This window comes from Leuciscus leuciscus (assembly GCF_965113295.1).
Source record: "Leuciscus leuciscus genome assembly, chromosome: 5".
Taxonomy (NCBI): domain Eukaryota; kingdom Metazoa; phylum Chordata; class Actinopteri; order Cypriniformes; family Leuciscidae; genus Leuciscus; species Leuciscus leuciscus.
The window spans coordinates 40,421,375-40,440,995 of record NC_138729.1 but is presented as its reverse complement, the minus strand read 5'-3'; the positions used below and the strand labels follow the sequence as shown (position 1 = coordinate 40,440,995).

The following is a 19,621-nucleotide window of genomic DNA, read 5'->3' as shown; positions in this document are numbered from 1 at the left end:
TAAAAAAGGGGTATTGTGAGATAAAATACAGTTGTCAGTCAGTTCTGTTTGGAGTCCTAGATTCAGTTGTTCATAAACAGTTCAATTATGAAAGAGACTAATCAGTTGCGCCTCTTGCATCTTATTAAGTACATACAATCAAGTAGACATTTTATTTCATGTGTGATCATTTTATCTTACAATAGCATTCAAAAGTTTAGGGTCGGTAAGATTTTAATGTTTTTTTCATTGTAAAATGCTCATCAACAGTAATATTGTGAAATAGTATTACGATTTAAAATAACTTTTCTATTTTAATATATTTTAAAATGTAATCCTGTGATTGCAAAGTTGCATTTTCAGCATCATTACTTCAGGCTTCAGTGTCACATGAAATAATTCTAATATGCTGATTTGGTGCTCAAAAGACATTTCTTATTATTATCAATGCTGAAAACAGTTGTGCTGCTTAATATTTTGGAGTAAAAGTAAAACTATTTAAAAAAAAACATATTCAGGATTCTTTGATAAATAGAAAGTTCAAAAGAACACCATTTATTTGAAATAGAAATCTTTTGTAAAATTTGTCTTTACTGTCCATTTTGATCAAATTAATGCATCCTTGCTGAAAAAGTATTCATTTAAAAACTGACTTTTTGACCTGAACATATGAATGGTAGTGTAAAACAGAATGAAAGCTTATCTTTAAAACAACAACAACAACAACAACAACAACAATAACAGAAAGTTAGCTCTCACAGACACAGAGACCCTCACCGTGTGCCTGCACCAGCCCCGTGACCTGCTGTCCATAGATGTCGGTTTTATTCCAAGAGAAAACATATATGAGGTTTGGAGCGGCAGGAAATGATTTCAGAAGCTGCCGACCCTGGACGGCCACAGACAGATGGACTTTGGCCAAGCCCGGCGGGAAGGTGGAGTGGGTCAGAACCACCCTCAGGAGAGACCGATAGCCTGGAGTTCTGGACGAGAGGTAGCTTAACTTCAGAATTGTAGCGGGGATAACCACCTCCTCTTGGACCGCCTACAAAGAGAGAGAGACAGAAGGAGACGTGCAGACGCAAAGAACAAGGATTTATTAGGCAGAGCGACAGTGAGAGAAATTAATTGTATTTCTATTTACTGTGTGCACTTTCCATACAGAACAAAAACCGTGCCAATGACCGTAATGCTGCCAAATAAATGTCCCATAAACACAGGTTGCAGTTCTTACAGCCTACAGACACACACAAGCTCTGTTCCAAAACTGAGTGAGCTGTCTCGCTGTCTACTGCCTACACAGGCTACTGCCCTCCAAAACAGCATCTTAACCAATATGAAATCTCATGAGGGACTGATTTGAAACACTCCACATAAGCAGAAGGGCTGAAAGAACATGACAAAAATCCCTTGATTTCCCTTGATATTGCAATCACGATTATTAATAATAAGAGAATAAAAATACTTGTTTTGTGTGGCCGACTGAATGTTATGTTGTTTCTGTGGGCTACACATCAAAATTTAGCTGAGAAATGTGTTCCTGAATTACTTTTTTGCTGTTTTATTCATCAGTCAACTTCAGAGAATGTGTTTACTTCCAATGTTGAGTAAATTATATACTCAAAGTGAGTAATGCATCAATATTAGAACGTTCTCATTACATTATAATCAACAAAGGTGTCAAGTTTACACAGTTTCACGCAACTGAGATTTGGACTCTTGCAAATGCTTACTTTATAATTTAAAAAAATGTCTACACTGCAGAAATCTCTTTTTTTACACTGTGTATATGCCTTGTTGATTATAATGGGAACATTCTTCTTTTTCTAGCACCACCAGGTTGCAGTGAATATCAGGTATTACACCCTCTATACTGCAAGCGAGCTGTTTCATGTGTCATATAAATAGCACCGAGGCATACAAGAGACCTGAGCGACATTCAAGTTGATTCCAGGATAGTCAGACTCTGATGTTAACATTATAAATTTTTAACTAATAAAATTACATAATATAATGCATTCAGTGTTTTGTCAGAGCAAGCTTGTCTTATACCTGTAGCTCAGGTACGACAGTTCCTCTGTCCTCACAGTCGGCGGCGAATCGTGGGAGGGGGGCGGAGAGAACAACGGCGTGTGGACTGATCAGGTTTTTCAGGTCACAGACAGGTGGTTTGGATTCAGCTCTTTCCATAAAAACTCGGTCCAGGACCATAAACTGATTCCAAGGAAGCCAGACAGAACGAATCTGGGACAAAAATGGAGCTCGCTGGAACAATAGAGTAACAGAGATTCCGCCCACTGCCAGAAGATCAAAGCTAGCGGGAAAAACAAAAATACAAACATACATAAAAAAGGTTTATATATATTCCTTACAGTAAATATGCAAGATAGTGTGTGTATGTATCCAGGACATATACTGTATGCTATATATAAATATATATAATTAATATTTTAAATGTTGGGGTCATTAAAATTGTTAATGATGTTAATGAAAATCTCTTATGCTCTTCATGCTGTATTTATGTGATTAAAAATACATTAAAAAACATTATATTGTCAAATATTACAATATAAAATAGCTGTTTGCTATTTTAATATATCTTTGAATGTAAAAGCTGATTTATTACCAATGTTGACAATATGGCTGTGCGCTTGTTTCTGTAGCACATAAGGGGCCCTATTTTAACGATCTGAAACGCAAGTGTCAAAGCGCAAAGCGCAAGTAACTTTGTGGGCGGGTCTCGGCGCTGTTGCTATTTTCCCGGCGGGATAAATGACTCTTGCGCCAGGCGCAAATCTAAAATGGGTTGGTCTGAAGTAGCTTCATTATTCATAGGTGTGGTTTGGGCGTAACGTGAAATAAACCAATCAGAGCGTCATCCCACATTCCCTTTAAGAGCAGATGCGCTTTTTCCATAGCGGATTGCTATTGTAACGGCGGATTTGCCAGGCGCGCGCCAGCAGCGGTTCACAGCCAAGGAGAGCAACGCTCTCGTCACGGCCGTAAAAGAGAGAAGTTACATTGAAATGGAGAAACCCACCCAAATTAACTTCGGTTAATTTGGGTAAATGTGTAAGCTAGATGTATGCTTTTATAATAAATTGTTTATCTATCTATCTATCTATCTATCTATCTATCTATCTATCTATCTATCTATCTATCTATCTATCTATCTATCTATCTATCTATCTATCTATCGTAATAATGTATGATTTGCAAAAATGAAAACTGCTGCTTCTGTGTAGATGAAAGAATCAAAGTGCGCGTTGTGCACACGCTACATTGATTATGGCCAAGCATGCGCCCTTAAAATAGCCTATGAATAACATGCGCAACGCGCCACTGACTTTAAACAATTTTTTCCTGGTTAGTGGCGCAATTGTTTTCTAAACCTGCAAAATAGCAAGAAGGAACGTTTGCGCCGGAACACGCCTCCTCTTTGCGCTGAACCGCCCCCGGGAGCGCAAGTGTATTTCTTAGTTAACCGACGTGCTTCTGTGGAGGGAAAAGTCCGCTTTGCGCGGGTGCAAAATAGGAATGATACATGCGTCGGTGTACAAAGTCACTTGCGCTGGGTGCAAGATAGGGCCCCAGGTCTATTATGTATTACACTAACCTAAAGGATTATTAGGAACACCATACTAATACTGTGTTTGACCCCCTTTCGCCTTCAGAACTGCCTTAATTCTACGTGGCATTGATTCAACAAGGTGCTGAAAGCATTCTTTAGAAATGTTGGCCCATATTGATAGGATAGCATCTTGCAGTTGATGGAGATTTGTGGGATGCACATCCAGGGCATGAAGCTCCCGTTCCACCACATCCCAAAGATGCTCTATTGGGTTGAGATCTGGTGACTGTGGGGGCCATTTTAGTACAGTGAACTCATTGTCATGTTCAAGAAACCAATTTGAAATGATTCGAGCTTTGTGACATGGTGCATTATCCTGCTGGAAGTAGCCATCAGAGGATGGGTACATGGTGGTCATAAAGGGATGGACATGGTCAGAAACAATGCTCAGGTAGGCCATGGCATTTAAACGATGCCCAATTGGCACTAAGGGGCCTAAAGTGTGCCAAGAAAACATCCCCCACACCATTACACCACCACCACCAGCCTGCACAGTGGTAACAAGGCATGATGGATCCATGTTCTCATTCTGTTTACGCCAAATTCTGACTCTACCATCTGAATGTCTCAACAGAAATCGAGACTCATCAGACCAGGCAACATTTTTCCAGTCTTCAACTGTCCAATTTTGGTGAGCTCGTGCAAATTGTAGCCTCTTTTTCCTATTTGTAGTGGAGATGAGTGGTACCCGGTGAGGTCTTCTGCTGTTGTAGCCCATCCGCCTCAAGGTTGTGCGTGTTGTGGCTTCACAAATGCTTTGCTGCATACCTCGGTTGTAACGAGTGGTTATTTCAGTCAAAGTTGCTCTTCTATCAGCTTGAATCAGTCGGCCTATTCTCCTCTGACCTCTAGTATCAACAAGGCATTTTCGCCCACAGGACTGCCGCATACTGGATGTTTTTCCCTTTTCACACTATTCTTTGTAAACCCTAGAAATGGTTGTGCATGAAAATCCCAGTAACTGAGCAGATTGTGAAATACTCAGACCGGCCCGTCTGGCACCAACAACCATGCCACGCTCAAAATTGCTCAAATCACCTTTCTTTCCCATTCTGACATTCAGTTTGGAGTTCAGGAGATTGTCTTGACCAGGACCACACCCCTAAATGCATCGAAGCAACTGCCATGTGATTGGTTGACTAGATAATTGCATTAATGAGAAATTGAACAGGTGTTCCTAATAATCCTTTAGGTGAGTGTATATGTCTTTCTTTACAAAGAGTATAAGAGTGTGTTTTACCTGCCGTCCTGTCGGCTGAGTGTGTATCCATATTCAGGGTTATGCTGAAACGTGACATTCACGCCAACGAGAGGAGTTCCATCAGAGGCCAAAACCTGTCCTCGAATTACACACACTCGACTGCACAGAGAAGAGAGAGAGAGAGAGAGAGAGAGAGAGAGAGAGAGAGAGAGAGAGAGAGAGAGAGAGAGAGAGCAGTCATTGCAAGAGAAACCAAAGGATCTGTCAGAAGAGATCGAAACTGAGAGAGGAGCACTCTCTTTTCAGTAATCAGAGAAAAATACAATAGATGCTTCAATCGATTTTAAACTTCCTCAAACTAGACGATGACAGCAAAAATCATTTTGGGAGATTATTTTTGGGGTGAGTCACACTGCTCATATGTGAAGTATGTAAGATTTTTTATGTTAAAATATATTTTCTTAACCCAGTTTTTTGTTCATTGACTACTATTAGTAAGCCATTCATGGGGTTATCTCCCACAAAAGTATAAACACTTTGTAATTTAAACTTTACAAAATAATTTAGACTGTTTTTAACAAGCCTCCAGCGATCTCCATTGTGATATTTTGCTCAAATTAAAGTATAATACAACCAGTCTGTGTTCCTTCACATGGCTGCTTGTGCTGTTTGCTGTGTCTAAGTCTGCGATCTAACCTTCTCAGTGATGAACTGTAATAAATCCAAACATGAATCTCGACTATATTGTTTTACGATTGTGGTTTTGGAATAAATGCACTTCAGCAAACTCTGTGTGACAATACAAAGTCTTTTTTTGTTGTTGTTTTACTAGAAAAATATGAACATAATTTAGGACTCTTGGAATTACTATTAGCCTTAGCTTTTTAGAGAAGCTTTTGAGTTTTTATAAGTGTAATGTAGAGAGTGTATTAATTTATATATGAGTTATACATTCTCTTGATTTGTGCTTAAACTGTAGGTGAAAGTGCAATAATTGTAATAAAATGAAGTTTCTCATATGACAACAATCATGCTCAGTAATCAGTATTACAATTTTGAGCAAAATAATTGCAATTATCAGTTCATGATTACTATGACTAAAACTAGACTAAAATTCCCAGACGTTTAGTCAACTAATACTTGACTAAACAAAAAACAGGACAGGTTGACTAAATATGATAAACTAAAAAGGACATTTAACACAGAACTAAGACAAACAAACAAAACAACAAAAAATAGCCGACAAAATTAATACTAATGTGAAGACAGATTTTTAACTTAAAAAAAAAAACCTGAACAATGTATTTCTGTATGTGTGAAAGAGGATACAAATTTTATATGAAAAATACATCTCTCATTTAGCATTACCTTCAAGTTATGATCGTACTACCAAAATTACTTTGAAGAATGAACAGTCCATGACCTCTTTCTCCCAAGTGACTCCAGATACTCTGACCTTGTTTTTCCCCCCGCTTTTCCAGCCAAAACATTGCCAACATTAGCACGCAACGGCATGCTTGGGTTTGTGCGGTCTCATTTCAATTTCGCATGTGAATGAGGATGTCACAGCGGATGCGGGCTGGTGGCTTAAACGGGCAGTCAATGCTGTCAGTCGTGACCAAAGTCTGAGCTAAGATGTTTATAGCACACTGAAAAAAAATGACAGTTGATGTCACACATCCTGCCTTTGCTTTTACCCAAAATCACAGTGGGATCGCACAACAATCATAAAAAAACGGATAGGAAAGTTATGTCCATGTAAATACGGTCACAATCATACCATCAAATCTTTGAGTATCTGGGAGAGGTCATGATAAAGTTCTTTTTACCTGTGATAAGATTATGTGTGCTTGTGTGTTGGCTAAGTGTATTTAAGCTAATATTTGGCAGTGTGTGTTTATCACCTGCTGTCAAATGGCAGGTCTCCTGGCAGTATGTGTGTGCTGTCCCGTCCAATGAGAAATCGCACACGGTCGTAGAACTGACGTGAAGGGCGTGTCTCGAAAGGGGCGTGGCTCTGCTGAATGATATCACGTGGGTCAGGCGAGCCTTGGCACAGCGGGGCACTCACACACATCTGCTGACTACAACAGTCTGGGTCGACACAGTCCACGAGACCATCTGAAACACACATACACACTTTACATGCGGAGACATGTAGCCTTGATGCAGCTTGCCCTTGCTCTGCGTGTGTCTGCGTGCGCGTGATCTCATTTGTCAGCTCCATTAAAGGGGATCTGTGTTTTTAACCTCCCACAGGAGAAAGTCTCAGAGAGAATAACCCAGAAACCTCTCTCTCTCTCTCTCTCTCTCGCTCACAAACACACACACTGTATAGATACATTAAAGAGGACATATTATAGACTTCTGTTGTTTTTATATAAAGCTGATGGTTAACGACTACCGACTCAAACTAACGCAACCGCTAAAAACTTTTTTTGCTTATTATAAATAATTTTTTTCCATTGAGAATATCTAAAAATTGTTTTTGTCTTTTTTAAATGTTTTGTCAGATTTAGATTTCTACGGACAATTTAGTTTTTTACCCAAAATCTAACTTAAAGGTGCTCTAAGCGATGTCACACGTTTTTTAGGCTGAAACATTTTTTGTCACATACAGCAAACATCTCCTCAATATTCACTAGCTGCCTGTCCCCTGAACACACTGTAAAAAAAAAACGTAGTCTCTGTAGACAGCCCAGGCTCCACAAACGGCAACAAAAACAAACTGGGCCAGCCTGCACCACGAAACATAAACAGTGTTCCAGCCAATAACCGACGAGAATGAGATGGGGTTGGGTGGTTAGTGCGCGTGCACATGAAGGGGGGTGTGGGGAGTGGAGGAGAGAGAAGCATGAAGAGGGAAGTTAGCCAGAGGAGAGATGTCCTAGACAACGACAACAACTAACGTTAGAATTATATTCTCTTGAATTTTGATATGGCCGACACACGACCAAAGAGATGACGTTCCGATGAACAAATAGCAAAGAAGAGGGAAAAGCCTTCTAAAGGTGGCGAGAACTCCGGAGGAGGGAGGGGACAGGATGAGGAGGAGGGAGGGTCGAGCTAGCCTCCGTTTTGTTTGACAATACTTCAAACGTCAACAAGAAGTGATGTCACCCAACATCGCTTAGAGCACCTTTAAACCCCTTTACACACAATCTGAGACATAAGAGAAACAGCATTTATCTGAAATAAAAATATTTTGTTTCCTGTAAATTTTTTACTTTTGATCAATATAATGTATACTTGCTGAATCAAAGTATAAATTTTTTTCTTCTTCTTTTGAACAGTAGTGTAACTAATCACGCTTAGAACAATATATTTGTGAGAATGTGTCTGTTAACCTAAAGCATAATTCATCCTCTCTATATGTTATCCACAAAGCTCATGTCCTATATGGGTCTTTACCGCTGTCATTATCTTTACTGTCATTGCACTCGGTTTCCATGACGACGTTACAGCCCGGGCCACTCCATCCCGACTGGCACACACAATGCCAACCGCTCTGCTCCAGTGTACAGCGTCCATTACCGTTACACAACCCAGGACATGCATCTAAGAGAGAGACAGAACACCTATAACAATGATATTCTTTCTTCAAAGATTGTTCATATAAAATACATCACAAAGTCATCTATTCATTTCTTCATTCAGTCATCACACATATAATACTCACCTTTATCAAACAGATCCAGGTAATGTGCTGCTGAAAGAGTTACAAAATGAAAGACGGAGAGAACAAAGAGGAGAAATTACATTTGAGACATTCTTCAGAGAAGCTCTGTGTGTGCGTGTATGTGCTTTTTTTTTTAAGTGTCCCTGTCGTTTGCTGCCTTAAGCGTATATTTGTCCCCTGAGTTTCACAGACTGTACTCATCATGAGCACCACAATTAAAGGAACTGTGGGTTGGAGGAGGAAAAAAGAAGGAAAAAGAGGAAGAGAGAAACAGACAGGCAGAAAGAGAGAGACTGTTTAGTTTATACATCATCTACTAGGCAAAAACACGGCTCCATGTTGGTTCAGCATCAGTTGATTTACATGTTTTATAAAAAATGCATGACGCTTGTCAAATAATCGGTTAGAATGGCAAATAATCATGAAGATATGATATTTACAAAATTTCTGGAGCATGATTCCAAAGGATTGCCAGTCAGAATGAAGATTGTTTTTATGCTAACGTGTTAATCAGATATGACACCCAGCTGTCAAAGGGTTGGCGAAATGTCAGGGAAATATCAAGACTGAAAATAGAAGTTAAGGCCCAAGAACAGCAAAAAAAAAAAAAAAAGGGGGGGGGGGGGGGGGGGTATGGGGATGGGGGAAGCACTGTGAAACTATTTTACACACTAAAATTATTTTCACATAGTGCAAAGCAACTGATTTCACATAAAACCTTACCACTTCTAATTCTTGTATAATGATTATACATGCAGTTTCTATGACCTCATTTTATTTGAGAGCCTACATGGGACATTTTATTATTTATAATGTATTATTATTTATAGACTATTATTTTATAAAAAATATATAAATACATTATATATATATATATATATATATATATATATATATATATATATTTATTATGTATTGCAGGATTATTAATGTGAATAGCAAAAAAATCTACAAAACGTTAAACATATATATTATATATATATATATATATATATATATATATATACACACACACACACACACACACACACACACACACACACACACACACACACACACACACACAGAGCCGATCAGCCCTATACGCACACTACGCAAGGTGCGTAGGGCCCCGCAAATTACTCAAGGCCCCGCCTCCCCCTCGTGTCAAAGCGCGTCAATCAATGTTTACAATATCGATGACAAAATGAAGCAGAACTATCCTTCTGGTCACGAAAAGAGAGAGAAAAAAACACCATGAGAGTTAATTGCGGCAACAGTTCAGGTAGACTTGTGTTCTCTCCTCTCAAAGTTTGATGTCAGCAAAGACCAGTAGGCTAAAGTTAAGTTGATTTGAGTTGATTTATTATGCTTAATAAACGACAAAGGACAACGGTGTTTGTTTATAAACTGCAGCTCGGAAAAGATAACCGCGTCACGCGTTCATATGCGCGTGCATGAAATGAAATGTGCACTTTCCAGCAGAAACATCTGTCGGGATTATAGTTTTAAAACAAGAAGATGATTATCTAGTCGTTCAGTCAAGGTTTAGTTACAACTCTGCACTAATGCAATAATGAAAGCCATGTATTGACATTGACTATTGATAGGCTCCATTGAATTTAAAATGTTGATTGGCTGGAGATTCTGCTCAATATGGATGCACATCCCTCAGTAAATAATAACCATCAAGTATCAAGAATTACTTTTATCATTTAAAACACAGTGACATGCTATGGCGCCATTTTAGCTTTTATTCATTCACAGGATATGCATTTTTGATATCAATAATTCAATTTGTACTATTTAAAATGTGAATTCTTGATATTAAGAATGAACTTTTTACTAGTAACAATGTCTTCTGATATCAGGAATTACATTTTCACTAGAACTAGTTAAAGGAGGGATTGTAGTGGGAACACTGGGGTGTCAGGTGTGACTGTGTGGCAATGGCAAATGGTTCATGGCTCATGGGTCAGGTATGAGGGCCCCTAAACAGAATTTTGCTTAGGGCCCCAGGGAGGTAAGGATCGGCTCTGCACACACACACACACATATATATATGCTCAACAAAGCTGCATTTATGACCAAAATACAGTTAAAATCTAATCGTAGCAGTTACTTTATTTAACACCAACAAAATAACAAACACACAGGAGAACGGGATAAATGCAAGAGTTACACAACCAACATAACATAGACAAGAAAAGACAAAAAAAGACAAATTCACTTTCACAAATTTGCATATTTTTGTAGTTTACACAGAAACGATAAAGGTATCGTTTTCAAAAGTTTAAGTTTTCAACGTTCTCCCCCAAAGCGCTGTGGTCATTTAATGGCCATTTGGCCAAAGCGCAAAAACATTTTTCAGTTTTTAGTTGAAAACAGTGTTATGTAAACAGCCCCTTCGTAAAGGGAGAAAACAAGGAACAGATGGGGTTAATCAATTAACAAATGAGTAACCAAGGAAACAAACGAAAAAATACCTCGAAACTTTAACAACAAATGAACAGAGACAAAGGACACAAGAACTAACACAGGTAAAACAAAAACCACCTGTGACAAATTTTGTGAAATATTGTGACACATTTCAAATAACTGTTTTATATTATATTTTAAAATGTACAGTATAGAAAGTTAAATATCTTTACTGTCACTTTTTATCAGTTTATTGCATCCTTGCTGTATATAAGTATTCATTTCTTATAAAAAACAACAAAAAACGGATCTCACTGATTCCAAACTTTTGAACAGTATTATATATAATATTATCTAATAGTGTGATATAAGTAAGGAATAATTGACGACAGGCCGTTGAATTATTAGAAAAATAATGCACACCCGAGGTGGTAATGCGGTCACGACGCGAAGCGGAGTGGCCGTTACACCTCGGGTGTGCATTATTTTTCTAATAATTCAACGGCCTGAAGTCAATTATTCCGCTTATACTACAGTTACCACACCTCGAAACATTGTTCAGATTATGTATTTCAAGACGTTTGTAAAGTTTTTGTCATTAAAACGCTCTTGTATGTAGGACTAATTTCTTACGCATCTAATCCCATGCCTCCGTTGCTAATTCCAAAACGTAATTTCAGAGTTAGTAACGGAGGTTTGAGCCGCTGATAGCAGACTAATGCTGGGGACACACGACTAGCTGACACATTCTCTGACTGTTTTCATCGACTGCAGCAGATTTTAAACACCGACTTTGAACAGACTGAACGCGCTGAACACGCGTTTGGGCATGATCAGTCATATAAGTATCAAATTACATTCATAACCGGCCTTAAAGTGTGTTCCCGGCTTTATTCAGTTATTAATGCAGTTATTAGAGAGAGATGTTGCAATAATGAGACAGAAAAGCATGTGCGTCAATATTATTATTTATTAATTAATTCAATTCGTTTTAATGAATTCGTTAATTCTTTTTTTCTTTCTATTATTGACAGATGACAGTAGACTAGTCAAATAAATGAAACCCAAAGCCCTTTTAACAAGTAGGCCTATCAATAATTATTTATTTGTTAAATTATCTGCAATAAAAATCCCTGCTGCAGGACTATCCATTTATTTAGCCTATATTCAGTTTAATTTTCTATTGATTATAGATAGGACTTTATAGTTTATTTATTCAAATTAAACTGCATGTTTCTATTGATTGTGAAGCTAGACATTGAAAATTGCAGATCAAGCGCATGGGGCGAAATGCTTTTTCTTGTTATGATTTGTATCCGATTTTCCGTTATTACAGTTGACTACGCGAAGTGATATGGAAATGGAACTGTAATGCGGTCAAGACCTGCCTGGAACTACTTTAGCCGTGCGTTTCCCTGAAAATAATGCACACCTTAGAACGTTCGTCAACCAATCAGATTCAAGCATTCAACGGCCCTGTAGTATAATATAATACAAACAGTCTTTTAGACATACCAATAGTGCAGTGCTCTCCCTCCCAACCAGGCTGACAGACACACTGTCCGTCCCTGCACTCTCCATGCTCTTCACAGGTTGGATGGCATGCCTGTTTGTCACAAGTGGTCCCTTCCCACCCCTCCTCACACTGGCAACGTCCAGCAACACACACACTATGGGTGCTGCAGGGAACGGGGCAAACCTCTGAAATGAGTCACAAAGCGACAGAGAGAAAATGCATTTGTTACCATTCATTATCATCGACTACATTTTTGTTCACGCTGCATCTTCTTCATCATAGGGGTCTTAGATTTTATAGACACCTATTGGAATTACTATGTTTACGAACTCTTGCAGCTTCACTTCAAAGCTGTTTCTCTTTTGTTTTGTGTCTTTTTGTCTTTCCTCCATTCCATTCTAAACATTCAGTATATGGACATTCTTGAATTCAATCCTAATGATTTTCTATGTTGTTGGAAGTTCATGCTGGTACACAGCTGACTGCTGCACTGTACCATGACTGGAAAGCTGAGAGCTCTCTTCCTGCTGTGCTCGTGTCTTGTGTGGTCATGTGTTCACACTCTGCACTTGACGTCCCAGTGTTTTGATCAGTGGCATGGCTGCTGCCGGTCGTCACGGTTTGTTTCATCGCTCCAGTAGGGACTGCTTGTTTGGACATTTTTTCCACTCATTCTGTTTGGACTGTCCGGTGCATTTCAAACAAGCTGAGCACGCCTTGAACACTGGCTGAAAGTACTATATAGAGTAAACGTTTTATTCTTTATTATTGTTGTGTTATGTCAGCATGGCGGTGCTCATAAGGGGGTGACCCACTCCGTGTAGAGCAGGGATGGGCAACTTCCCTGAAGAATTTTGATCCAACCCTAATCAAACAGGGTTACTAACTTTTTTAATTAGTAAAAAAAAAATGATTCAGTGCATCTTCAGTTGTGAAGAACGAGCGTAAAGAGAGGAGAAATTCACACACATCCTCTCTTCTTCTACAGTCTGGTTTATCACACCAGCCTAAACTGTCCAAAAGTTACTGTGGTCCTGAATTCAAGACCACAGTTTTATGACAAAAACAATTTCCCTGAACCAGTAATATATCTCTGCTCTCTGGCCCTCAGACAGAATAGCTTTGTCTTGACGTGTACTTACAGGATTCGTGACGGGTCAAACGGAGATGACAGTTTTTCATATCTTAAAAGTCACTTAAAATCAGCTGCCAAATCCCTCCTCTGTAACTGCAGCACTGAGTGTTCAGTTTGGACAGCCTCTCCTCTGTCTTTCTCACTTATATCACCCTCTACCATTCAAAACAAATTATCCTTGCTGTTCTATAAAGCACATCGGACGAGAGTTCTTCCTCTCAATCACACGCGAGATATAAATGTCTGGCAATGACAGGAAGGGTATTAAACCGGAATGTTTATTAATACACACATTATCAATTTTACTGCTCTGCCGTGAAAACGGGCAGTTTCATGCTGTAATATTCATGCATTTTGATAAATATTGCATTTTGATAATATAATATTTAATAAATGCTTTCATTTTCTAGCCAGTGGCCAAAAGGCACTGAGTTACAAAATCCTGCCGATCTTCCAGAAAAGCAATCTCTCTGCAATAAAACAGTGTTCTTATTTAAATATCATGATTGTTAACCAGGAAATGATGAAACTGGTGACATGTCCATGAATAGGGTACAAAATAGGACCTGAAATTCTTATAACAGGAAGTTCTTCACTATTAACAAATAGTACAGTGAAAGGAGGCGTTTAACCTTCAAAACATATTGATAGACAGCCTCAGGAGAGGTCAGACTAAATATTACAAAATAATTTTTATTTTCTATCAATTTTATGTGAGGTTTCCAATTTGTGCAACCTTGTAATGCTCATTTATGATGTTTAATACATACAACTTAAATAAAAAAGTACAAATAAAAAAATAAAAATGCCAGACTGAGTAGCAGCTTGGTAAATAAGGTTACAGATTTAGCCAAAATTATGTTATCACTCAGTTATGGCTAGATAGTTTAGGACCAAATGTTAGTTTGTAGTTATTAAAAAAGTTTTATGTACCATAAATTAAAGAAAAATGTTTATTTTAACTTTTTTTTTTTAACATTGACTGGGAAAGTGAGGACATTATTTAGTTGTCCTCTTGTCCCACCTGTAGAAAGAGATACATTTTGACAAATTATGTCACAATTCTGACGTTGTATGATTTCAGTTATAGGGTACTATTGCAAAAAAAACCACAAAAAAACTTGGAGGTGAGATGGGCAAAATTCTTCACATTATATGCATTTACAACTGGTTACTCTTCATGCTAGGTTCATTTTTATATAAGATAATACTGTACTTCACCTGATATATCCAACAGTTCTCACAACCGAAAAATATGGAATTTGGGCCGCTAAAGCTTTTAAAATAGTAATGGGATACCAAAGTGTACCATATTCGTGGACAGTGCCTGGTATATACAGTATCATGCATTTAACTGCAATCCTCTCCCTCCATCTGTAAAACACAACGAAATTCTACAGTCCAGCAGGTTATTTTACGAGATACAAAATCAATCAGACAATAAGAATGACTCTGTTTTCTCTCTATTAAAGAAAGTACATTCCCCTTTTACAATATATATCACATTACAATTAAGAGCTGATCCATACTCCTGCACATAGTGCCCTGCTTTACTCTGTTAGACAAGAGCGGAACTGGGAGTTCAATAGTAACTGAATCAAACTAAAATCAAAAACTTCTGAGTGAGAGACGCGTGACCAAATGATGAAAAAGCACTTTCAAGGCTGGAAATACAAATGATAAGATGGAGAAAGCCTTTGTACGCATTTATATGTGTGCATTGATTGTAACTCACCCATGGTGCAGTCGTCGCCACTCCAGCCCGGCTCACACACACACCCCCCTGTCTGGGCTTGGTACGTTCCATGACCTGAACATTGCTCTTTACAGGCAGGAAGTGCCGTCTCACAGCTCTCACCTCCCCAGCCTGCGGAACACACACACTCACCGCGCACACACACACCCCGACCTGAGCACAAGGGATCCACGCAATCGACTGAAGACACACAACCAAACACACAGAAATAGGAGATTTAGTACCCATGAACATGTAATTACAGGTGCATGTAGGATGTATGTGCGTATAAAGTTTTTTCTTCACACAATTCGGGTAGAAATTGAGGTGCAAATTACCTCTGAGACATCTAATCCCATCCAGATAGGAAAGCGTGTGATTGCAGTATATTACTGTTTTCGAAACACATCTCCTCATATATTTTGACCTGTGTCAAACACCATAATTACAGCTGAAATTCATGTGCTGTCTAGTGAATTTTCATTATAGATTTGGAAAATTAATTGTAGGTAAAACAAGATTTGAGTTTAGCATACCAGTTGTACTGGTAAGTGAGAGAGTTAAGCTGATAATTGTTGTAATTATGGCCAATAATATAAAAAATTCCATCATATTTTGTCCAAATAAATACAACACTAAAAATCAATCATTTTAAATGCTACAGTGTATTTAGGGATCACAACATTATTATGTACAGTATGAAAAAATATATTTTATTTTAAGCTTAACATTAAAATTGTAATTATTAATGCTTTTTAATTGAGCGTAAGATAACGACCAAGATAATCTAAATGTAAAAATATTGAGTGTGTGTTTCTCATTTGTACTGTAAGTTACGTCCGCAAAATGAATAAATGTAAATGCAGTAGAAAAGATTAAATCTTTTCCTTAATAATATACATTATAATTATATCATATAATCTCTATTTGGTATATTGAATCAGAATATGAAATTATGGGCATCCTCTGTTAATAATTATAACTCAAAAGTCGTTAAGAAAATGAATTATGTCTGAATAGTGTTTAAAACAGAGTCAGAGACAGCAAAACATAAAACCTCCACAGTTAGAGAGAGTGCATGACAAAAAGGAACAAGATACAAATACATGGAAATTCCAATTACAACAGCAACAATATGTTCACTTCCGTGTGTGTGTGTGTAGATGCGGAAGGTGTCTGATGGAAAAGCTAATTTGGTGGATGGATCTACATGGGATTAAATTGAGTCTCTCTCTTTAGCTCTCTCTGTCTCTCACTCTATCACTGAAATGGCAGCAATGAATTTTCAGCTTAATGGTTATGGGAGAAAGTGTGTTTAAAATCCAATTACAGGACATTCATCATAAACAAGCCGCGAAGACAGACTTGTAGCTCTATACGCACACATGCAATCACACTTGCACTGAGCATGATGGTCATGAAGCAGATGAGGCTTATTTGTGCTTCAAACTTAATCTTTCTATCTAAAAATGAATCTAGTCCATCAAAAGCTGAAAATGTTTTAATGAAAGATTTGAGTGTGTGTGTGTGTGAGCTGTACCTTGCTCACAGTTATCGCCCTTGAATGCAGGAGCACACACACAGATTCCGTTGACACATTCTCCATTGTTGGAACAGGTGGGATCGATACACTGGCCTTCCTCCACCTCACACTCAGCCCCCTTCCATCCAGTGTGACACACACACACACCTTTCTCGTAATCGCCATTACCACTACACAGCACTGGGCAAGAGTCTGAAATATACACAAAAGCATAAATAATTAAATGAATCAGATCTTTGTAACATTGTGTAACTGTCAGATTGTAATATTGTTTGAAAATAAAGCTTATTTAGTTTGTTTATAACTGCAATGATGTTTGATGGCATTATTGTACAGATAAAATGTATATCATGTTAATTAAACAATGTATTTTTTTTGCGTAATTATATTGTGTATCATTGGGTGATCATGATTATATTATGTATTATTGTGTGATGATGTGTTATTGTGTTGAGTTATACCTTTTGAACAGTCTGGCCCCAGGAAGCCAGTAAAACAGTGACAGTGTCCGGCGACACACTCTCCGTTACCGTTACAGTTAGTGGAGCAACCGTCTATGGTTTCTGAACACACAAACACAATAAAAATTCACTATACAATTAAATTATTCTGAAGTTTTGTATCAATTTACCTATTTGTATCATAAGCAAGCATTTTTACATCCAAAAACACAATCATGATGCAATAATTTAGCGTATATATTTAAAAGAAAATGATTAAAGAAAATAAGGAAATAGACAAAAACAATATTTGCATTTCCAGCGTGATCTCTCACCAATGGGTGTGTTGTACACTACCACCTGTTCCATCTTGCGACCATCATTATAGAAAGCCAGGTACCAGGTGCCTACATCAAGATATTCCACAAAACCTGTCTCCTGCAGGGCAGACATCAGCAGACTCCGTGGAGGAGCGTTCGGAGTTTTGACATTCCGGGAATCCTGCTTTATCAGCTGTCTCCCATCCAGCAACTTCACAAAGTCAAACTTAGGAGTTTGTGGAGAAAGTGGAGAAAAAGGACATTTAGTTAGTTATATGTGTATCTGATCTAAATTAAATTGTGCTAAAAGAACATAGCACAGATCTAAAGTTGAATTCATGCCCTTGGCACTGACCATCCATAACGTGGAGATATAACTTGGTGCTCTGAGTCTCAGCAGCCCCCTGTACTCTACCCTATGTCTTCTAGATGCTGACAGCCTTGGCGTACTCCCCGAAAAAAACAAGCTCCTATTTATAAGTCCAATACTTGCCAAAACATGCATCCCACAGAACTGTAAAAAATATATCAAGTATATCCAACCAACACTGGCAACAACTCATGCTACATTACATTCATCTAGAAAAACGGTAACACTTTACAATACGGTTTCATTAGTTAGCATTTGTTAACTACTTCAGTTAACATGAAATAAGAATTAACAATACTTCTAAAGCATTTATTAATCTTAGTTACTTCTAATTTCAACATTTACTAATACGTTATTAAAATCAAAGGTTGTATTTGTTAACATTAGTTAATGCACTGTGAATTAACATGAACAGCTGGATTTGTATTAACTAACATTAACAAAGATTAATAAATACTGTAACAAATATATTGCTCATTGTTAGTTCATGTTAGTTAATGCATTAAATAATGTTAACAAATGATACCTTATTGTAAAGTGTTACCAGAGAAACAGAGAAATCTGAATGCCTTGATGCCTGGGAATCTAGTTTCAGATCCATTAATATGAACCCATGATACCAAACATATTCATTATCTGCACCTGTAGGAAGTCTCCACTGGGTTAATGCATGGCATCACATATACCTTCCTGTTCATTTAATGAGAAAAAAAAAAAAAACACAAACAGATAATATAAAAAAATCAACAAAAAAAAAAAATCAGTAGTGCAAAACAAAATAAAAATAAACTAAGGAAGTATCAATTAATAAATGTAAAGTAAAATACTGCACAATGTAAATTTAACTAAAACAACAGTGTGAACACATCAATTATTAATTAAATAATTAATTAAATTAAAAAATTATTACACATATTAAATACGGTGCAAAATAAAGTAAAAAGAAATGCCGTAACAGTGCAAAGTAAACTTATAAAGTAGCAATTAACTTAATTAAATTTAAACAAAAGGAATGAATTAAACCAATTCTTAAGAATTAAGAAATAAAACGAAACATCAATAGGGCAAAAAAAACAAATAGTATAGACAAATAAAATAAGATTGTGCAAAATAAAATAAAAATACAATAAACCAGGAAAGCAACAGTCAATGAATGTAAGCAAAAGTGATAGATGTAAAAATGAGGGAAAATTAGGTAAAACAACAGTGTGGAAAATTTCTCTAAAAATAAAACAAAAAATATCTGTAGTGCAAAATAAAGCAGGTAAAGTAAACTGAAATATAGTAACAGTGCAATGTAAACTAAGAAAGTAGCAATCAGCTTTATTAAAGTTAAACAAAAGGAACATATGATATAAAAAAAGTAAACAAGTAATGTTAAGAAAGAAAATGAAACATCAGTAGTGCAATGTAATAGTGCAAAATGTAGGGCAACATTTTTATAAAATACAACAACAAAAAAACTACGAGAGTAACAAATAATAAAAAAGGATAGCAGTAAATAAGTAATATTCATTAAATAAGTAATTAAGAAAGTTAAAGGAAAGATTTCTGGGAAGCGCTTTTGAAAGTGGATCTGACCGAGCACCAAAACACATGTAGCCAATCAGCAGTAGGGGGCGTATACACTCATGATGGGGGAGGAGAGAGGATGCGCAAGAAGGAGATTTGAAGA

General features: G+C 37.3%; 1 protein-coding gene across 5 annotated transcripts in view; it reads right to left on the bottom strand.

The window, feature by feature from the left end:
* The window catches only part of tenm1 (teneurin transmembrane protein 1), a 213,050-nt gene that overhangs the window by 59,257 nt on the left and 134,172 nt on the right, over positions 1 to 19,621 (bottom strand). For 3 of the 5 annotated variants that reach the window (XM_082170138.1, XM_082170137.1, XM_082170140.1), the window contains exons 8-18: positions 17,592 to 17,802; positions 17,278 to 17,379; positions 16,814 to 17,008; positions 15,274 to 15,474; positions 12,403 to 12,588; positions 8,491 to 8,520; positions 8,223 to 8,369; positions 6,716 to 6,932; positions 4,851 to 4,970; positions 2,032 to 2,293; positions 757 to 1,024 (exon numbers count right to left, since the gene is read on the bottom strand). In XM_082170138.1, coding sequence (XP_082026264.1) covers positions 757 to 1,024; positions 2,032 to 2,293; positions 4,851 to 4,970; positions 6,716 to 6,932; positions 8,223 to 8,369; positions 8,491 to 8,520; positions 12,403 to 12,588; positions 15,274 to 15,474; positions 16,814 to 17,008; positions 17,278 to 17,379; positions 17,592 to 17,802 — 1,939 coding nt within the window. The remainder of the gene's footprint in view (positions 1 to 756; positions 1,025 to 2,031; positions 2,294 to 4,850; positions 4,971 to 6,715; positions 6,933 to 8,222; positions 8,370 to 8,490; positions 8,521 to 12,402; positions 12,589 to 15,273; positions 15,475 to 16,813; positions 17,009 to 17,277; positions 17,380 to 17,591; positions 17,803 to 19,621) is intronic. The other 2 variants (XM_082170139.1, XM_082170141.1) reach the window with 2 other exon arrangements.